Below are 6,328 nucleotides of genomic sequence, written 5' to 3'. Positions count from 1 at the left end.
CGGGGGGTCCTGTGCCCCGCCCTGGGTGTCCCTGTGTCCCAAAGATCCCCATGGGTCCCTGTGCCCTACCCGCTGCCCCCAAGGCCTCATTACCTTCTTCACCCTCTTATCCACTGGCACCTCTGACCCCATCACTCCCGCTGTCACTTCTCCACCTTCCATGCCAAAACAGCCCAGGTGCACCCCAAAAGCCACTTACTCCAACTCACACCTCTGCCCCCCGGTGTGCTTGGGATCACATCTTACAGCTGTTTTCTTCCCCTTAGACCCCTCAGTGTGCATTTGGGGGTAATCCCTGGCCCTTGCTGAGCCTTTGGTGTGTCCCTCAACTCATGTGTTTGCATTATGGGGTGGAGGGGGGGGGGTTGGCATGCCCTGTCCTCCTCCCTGTGCCTTTGGTGACACCCCAGACCCTTTGTTCTCCTTTTTGGGGTGTCCCAAGTTGCTGTGTGCCCCAGACTCCCCATTTTGCCTTTCAGCACTCTCCAGCCTCAGCGCCATCTGACTGTTTCCTCCCAGCCCACCGTGCGGAATGCCCAGAGCAGGCGAGGGCGAGGTAGGAGACAGCCCTCAGCTCTGGGAATGCATCCAAATGCCCCAAGCCATGAATTCACCTCACTCTCATCCAGGGTGAGGAGAACGAGACTTTATTTTGAACTGGGAATTAATCTGCAATCCAAATCATTCCAACCCAACTCCAATCCAAATCATTCCAACCCTTCTCCAATCCAAATCAGTGGAGCGAAGCAAACATCACGACTCATCAGTAAACCAGAAGCCTCCTGATCCTGGGTTTCCAGACATTTTGGCAACAGCTTCTCCCCACAAAGTTTAATTTTCACTGCCCGTAACGCCCCAGATGTAAAAATAAAAAAGATCAAACACAGCCCCACAGCACATCCGGCACCCACCAGTCCTCACATGGATACACAGGAGGCTCCGAGCACTGCCCAGCCCTCCTGACGCCAAGAAAAAGCTCCCACGGGGAGCTCAGTCAGATTTCTCCTTCTCCTTCATGTGCAGGAAGACAATGCTGAACATGAAGAGGCCGACCATCATGGAGAAGGCGCCGGCATAGTAGGGATATGCTGAGGGGATGAACCGCTCGTACTGCGTGTGCTGGAGGGGACGCACGGACACCTGGCAGGGACAGAGCAGCTCTTGCAGTCCAGCAGCCTGGGGCAGGCCTTTCCTCCCACCTGGGAGAGCGTGGGATTCACTCCCTCACGCTTACCTGTGTGGAGGAGTAGAGGTGGGTGTATCCCAGTCGGTTGTAATCCACTTTGAACTGGAACACGCCGTAGACATCCGGCAGCTTGAACTGCACACTGTATTTGCCACCTGAAGGAGACACAGGGGTGATAGGGAGGGGACACGAGAAACTGCGGAAGGTGAAAACACCCCCAAGTGTGGGGCCAGGGCAGTGATGGGGACCCCCTGTTCCTCTGGAGGGGGTCTCACTGTTCCTCTGGAGGGGAACACCCTGCTCCTCCTGACGGGGACCTACCGTTCCTCTTGAGGAAGGTGCGCACGAAGGGGTCGATGCGCACGAACTCCAGCTGGATGTCGTCCCCATCGAAGGGCACCCACTTGCCGTCAGCGAGCTTCTCAATCACAATGCTGTACTCCTGGGACAAATTAACGAGTGATGCCTGAGCATGAGCCTCGGCCCACCCCAAGCTCCAGTGCTCCCCAGCTGCCCTCCCCGGGCAGCTCCCGCGTGCCCCGCCCCGCCAGGCCGGCAGCCTCACCACGAGGTCAGTGACGGTGTACGCGCTGGGCGGCGCCAGCTCCCCGACGCGGTGGTGGGACACGGCACCCACGCGCAGAACCCCCTCCTCCTTGAACACCCAGCGGGACAGGGCCACGGCCAGCTCATAGTTACCTGTCTGGGAATACCTGCGGAACAAGGCAGGCTGAGACAGCTGAGAAAATACCCCATGGCCCAAACTCAAACCAAACAGAAGGGAAAGCAACACAAACCGAGATAAGATGAAAGGAAGGAGCACTCTGTTCTGCAATGGTAAAGGACATGTCACCCCAACTCATATGAAGCTTTCTGCTCTTTCCCAAAATATAAACATGTTGCCTGTTTCTCAGGACTTTTGTCCTCAAAGCACTCCCCAAACACTCCTCAGCCAGGGAAGCCAGCACACCTCTTGGAGCCGGGAGTCGCTTTCTGCACAGCAGAATTGAAGAAGGCGTCACTGAAGAAATCGAGGGAGCCGCTGAAGACGACGCGGGCGTTGTTGCGCGCCTGCAGCCCCGCGATCAGCAGCGTGTTCTTCCCCACCGCGTGCGGGTACTGCGGGGAAACCAGGGGGAACAGGGCTTAGCCCGCTTGGGCACGCACAAAGAAGAGTTTGCTGTGGGCCAGGACAGTCTGGCTGTAGTAGCACCAGCTGCAATTAAGGAGTAACCACGAAGCTCAGAAAAAGCAGGAATAAGATTTTGATACCACTCCAGCTGGGATGGAACAGGAGAGATGCTTTGATCTAGGCTGGCCTCTCCTCCAGAGCACGGAGGACACGTGTCCCTCACACTGAACACCTCCCCGCCAGCAGAAGGCAGAGAGGAAGGCAACATCGGGAAACAGCCAACAGCTCAACCGTTTCAAAATCAATCAGGAGATCAAGCACGCCAGGATTTTCCCAAGCAGCTGAAGTTAGAGGGACTAAATACTGAAGCACAGCTCAAAACAGGAGAGAAAGGATGGGAGCATACCTGAGTGATGGGCTTATCTGGGAAGAAGGAGTAGGAAGTGGAAGAGCCAGTCAGGATATCCAGCACCAGAGGGTTGTCGGGATCAGCCACCATCCTTGCAGGGAAAGCCACGGTGAGCAGCATGAACATCCCCAGGGTCCCCACACCCAGAGGAACGTAGGGCCACCTGCTCAACCCCGTGGACCTTCTCACCCTTCTACCTGCTGAGAAACTAAGTATTTCCTCTACTATTTTCTTAGGAACCATTCTTAAGTCAACAACTAAACTGCTTTGGAGGATTTCCTACTATTTTTTGTTCGAAATCAAGAGATACTTGTTAAGCTCATGTTAAGAGCCCCAGTGGCTGACCCCACGCTCACCTTGCAGCAACACCACAGGTTCAACTGCTCTTCCCCCACCTCACCCCCTGCTGCTCACCCAACTCCTCGGAACAGGATGGGGTTCAGTGCTGCTTTCCCCACAATGGTGGGGGCCTTCAGCAGGTTCTCAGTGTCGGCCACGATGAGCGTGTGCTGGGGAGACAAGAGACATCCATGTGAGGTGAGTTGGGGTCTAATGAAAAGCAACAGCTTCTCAGTTAAAAGTTAACTTTATTTTTACAGACAATTACAACTGTTGGATGAATGTTGTAGTCCAATTAAAAAGCAAAACAACAGCATTTTTGTGTTTATGGTTAAATTAGGTTAATACTGATCCTCAAGGAAATACAAACTGCCACTTAATAAAGACAGCAACACCTACAGTGTTTTATTTCCCTGTACCTAGCAACCTTCATCCTCAAATCAGGACAACATGCACGTACGTACTGCTTCAACAGTTTACCTTAAACAAAAATTACCAGGGTATATTTAGTTCAGACTTCAATATATGTTTTAATTTCAAAGTGCTGGACTACAGCAGGCATGCGAAATTGTAGAAATGTTTGCATGTTTCTATATTGATCTGAACATCTGGGACTGCAAATCTGCCTCCCCACATCTGAAGCATCGCACTCGGTGTCTGACACGCCTCACCCTCAGGTGAAATTCCCTCCCAAGCTTCAAGGGGATCCAGAACCAGCATTAATCACAGTCCCACTGCCTGCACACAGTGACCATCTGAAACCAGAGCCTGAAGGATCCTGACAGCAGCAGAACTGAATGCTGCAACATGGATTATTTCCTACTTTCCTGGGAGGAGGGTGGGAGAGAAGGGATAGAGGAATAACAGGAGCACAAGGACAGAGGACTGTGCTTTGCACTCATTAAAGCAGCCAGAAGGAGCAGGCAAAGTCGTTACCTGGCCGGGGTCAGAGATGTCATAGTTGTGGTGGTCGATGACCGCTGTCCTCTCCTCATCGAACTCGATCCCACACTCGCTGCCCAGCTCTCGCAGAGGGTCACCTGCAGGGACACAATGGATTCTCTGTCACAGGACACACAAACTCAAAAGTAAATTCAGCTGAGAGTCCTGTGTTCAACACTCTATGAACCAAACCCCAAGGAGCAACATGACATCCTCAGCCAAATTCCCACTGAACAAGTTACAAAAGGCATGAATCACCCATTTCCTCCCAGAGCACACTCTGAGATGCACAAGGGGCAGCTACTCTTGCTGCAGTGAATTAATTCTCTAGAGGAACAGCTGCACTCACCGATGTCTGAGCTGGCTGCAACGAGGACGCTGCCGCCGCCGTCGATGAATGCAGTGATGGTCTCCACATTGATGTTCCCACCAAAGTCTGAAAGCAAACGCCAAGAATTCACGGCCTGAGCTCAGAAATAACACCCCAGCAGAATTAAACCACAGCAAATCACCAAATCAACAGGAGAAACACCAATAAAGGCTGGGACAGAGCTTCAGTTTGCTACTGAGTACATCCAAAGTGTAGGACTTCACTAAAATTCACAGAACAGCTGAAGTCTCCTTCCAAAATAGCCATCAAGCCTCAGAGTTTTCCCTCTCCACACTTACCTTCTATGGATGGGGAGAAGATGATGAGGTTGTCATACAGGAATTCCCCATATTTTATCAGGGACAGGCCAGCATCATCCGCTGTCCGGAAGGTGAGGTCAAAGCCCCTGTCTGCAGCCAGGAGACAAAAGCGACAACTTCTGCATACCATGAAACCACACAAGAAGCAGCAAAATATAGAGGATATAGAGGTTTATTTCCCCAGGGAAGGAGCATTTTGGAAAAACTGGCTTAGGAGCTTCCTGAGCATTTCCCCATGAACCCAAGGGGTGGATGCCCTAAAGAGCCCTGATTTCAAAGGATGCCCCACTGTCACCCATCAGTCAGGGAGTGATGCTGCAGGGGACCTAATCACAGGCACAGCTGGGAGAACAACCCCATCTCCCGCCGTATTCTGACCAGAAGATCCCAGCCTCCCCCCACCCTCGAGGAACCCCCAATCTCCTCCCTCAGACTGGCACAGGGTTCCAAATCTATTCCCTCTGCTTGGCCAGGGGACTACCAACACCTCCCCCTACACCAGGGAACCCCAATCTCCTCCCTTGGCTTGGGGTCTACCTCTTGTCATTCAGCCTGACCAGGGAACTCCAAGAGCAACCCCCTCGCAATCTCCACCTTCAGCCTGACACGGGGACCCAAATCTTCTTCATGCTGACCAGGGGAATCCAAACAATCCCTTCTCTCCGGCAATACCAGTCTCCTTATCTATCTGACCAGGGGACCCCAATCTTCTCCCCCATTCTGACATGGGAACCTCAAACACCCCTCTTTTCCGCCTGGAAATTCCAATTTCCTCCTTTTGCCCAGTGCAAAAGATCCCAAATCGCCTCTCTCATCCTGAATGGATGGGTTGGGACCCCCAACCAAGCCCCTCTCAGGCAGGGGACCTCTTGCTGCGCCCCCAGCCCAACCAGGGGACCCCGAGCTCCTTCCGAGGCCTGACCCGAAGATGCTAAACATCCCCTTTTCCCTCAGGTAACCCAAACCTCCTCCCCTATTCTGACCCTGGGTCCCCATCCCCGCTACCCCCGCCCCGTCCAAGCCTTCCCGGGGTCCCGCCGCGGCCCGCTCTGTACCCGCGAGGCTGCGGAAGAACATTGAGTGCGTGTCGCGCAGGTTCCCGTTCTCCAGCAGCACCAGCGTGCGGGGCCCGCCCTCAGCGCCCGCCGCCAGCGCCGCCAGCAGCCCGCACACAGCCAGAGCGGCCGCCGCCATCTTGGTTCCGCTCGCCGAACTACCTCGCAGGCAGGCAGGCTCCAGCCAATCAACGCCAGCGCCGAGCAGCCTCCAGCCAATCAGCGACAGACAGCTCCGCGACGACGGGACGCAGCGCAGGCGCTGTCGCGCTCCTTCGCGGCCTCTGTCGCGACAGCGCTATCGCGACTCAGCGCGGCCGCCGTCGCCGCGGACAAGGGAGGGCCCCGCCGCCGTCCCCTCCCTCCTGAGCGGCGGGGGCGGGGGCCCGGCCGCCCACAGCCGTGGTGGGTCAGAAGCGGCAGGGGCGGGAGCTGGCGCTGCCCCTCCTGCGCTGGGAGGCGCGGCCAGCCCCTGCGGGCGGAAGGGCCGGGCTTGGGCACGGGGTTGGCGCGGGCCGCAGCCCCGCGGAGCCTGCGGGAGCTGCGAGAGGACAGGAAGGGGTGGTGGTGGATGA

General features: G+C 55.4%; 1 protein-coding gene across 1 annotated transcript; it reads right to left on the bottom strand.

Moving 5' to 3' along the window:
- Positions 1 to 626: 626 nt before the first annotated feature.
- DDOST (dolichyl-diphosphooligosaccharide--protein glycosyltransferase non-catalytic subunit) lies at positions 627 to 6,100 on the bottom strand. Its single transcript, XM_063417019.1, has 11 exons — positions 5,754 to 6,100; positions 4,678 to 4,788; positions 4,358 to 4,444; positions 4,003 to 4,106; positions 3,142 to 3,236; positions 2,725 to 2,818; positions 2,157 to 2,305; positions 1,752 to 1,899; positions 1,508 to 1,628; positions 1,235 to 1,341; positions 627 to 1,140 (listed from the first exon to the last, which is right to left on the bottom strand). Exons 1-11 carry the CDS (start codon positions 5,890 to 5,892, stop codon positions 991 to 993), a joined length of 1,305 nt encoding a protein of 434 aa, XP_063273089.1. The 5' UTR covers positions 5,893 to 6,100; the 3' UTR covers positions 627 to 990.
- Positions 6,101 to 6,328: the final 228 nt, after the last annotated feature.

The sequence above is a fragment of the Prinia subflava genome, chromosome 21 (assembly GCF_021018805.1).
Source record: "Prinia subflava isolate CZ2003 ecotype Zambia chromosome 21, Cam_Psub_1.2, whole genome shotgun sequence".
NCBI lineage: Eukaryota > Metazoa > Chordata > Aves > Passeriformes > Cisticolidae > Prinia > Prinia subflava.
Note: the sequence above shows the minus strand (reverse complement) of the source record. Positions and strands in the feature narration are given on the sequence as shown.

Coding starts and splice junctions, on each gene's coding strand:
- DDOST (XM_063417019.1), bottom strand. CDS start 5,892: ATGGCGGCGGCCGCTCTGGCTGTGTGCGGGCTGCTGGCGGCGCTGGCG. Junction 2,819..3,141: donor ATCCTGTTCCGAGGAGTTGG/GTGAGCAGCAGG, acceptor TTTCCCTGCAAG/GATGGTGGCTGATCCCGACA. Junction 1,342..1,507: donor CACCTTCCTCAAGAGGAACG/GTAGGTCCCCGT, acceptor TGTCTCCTTCAG/GTGGCAAATACAGTGTGCAG.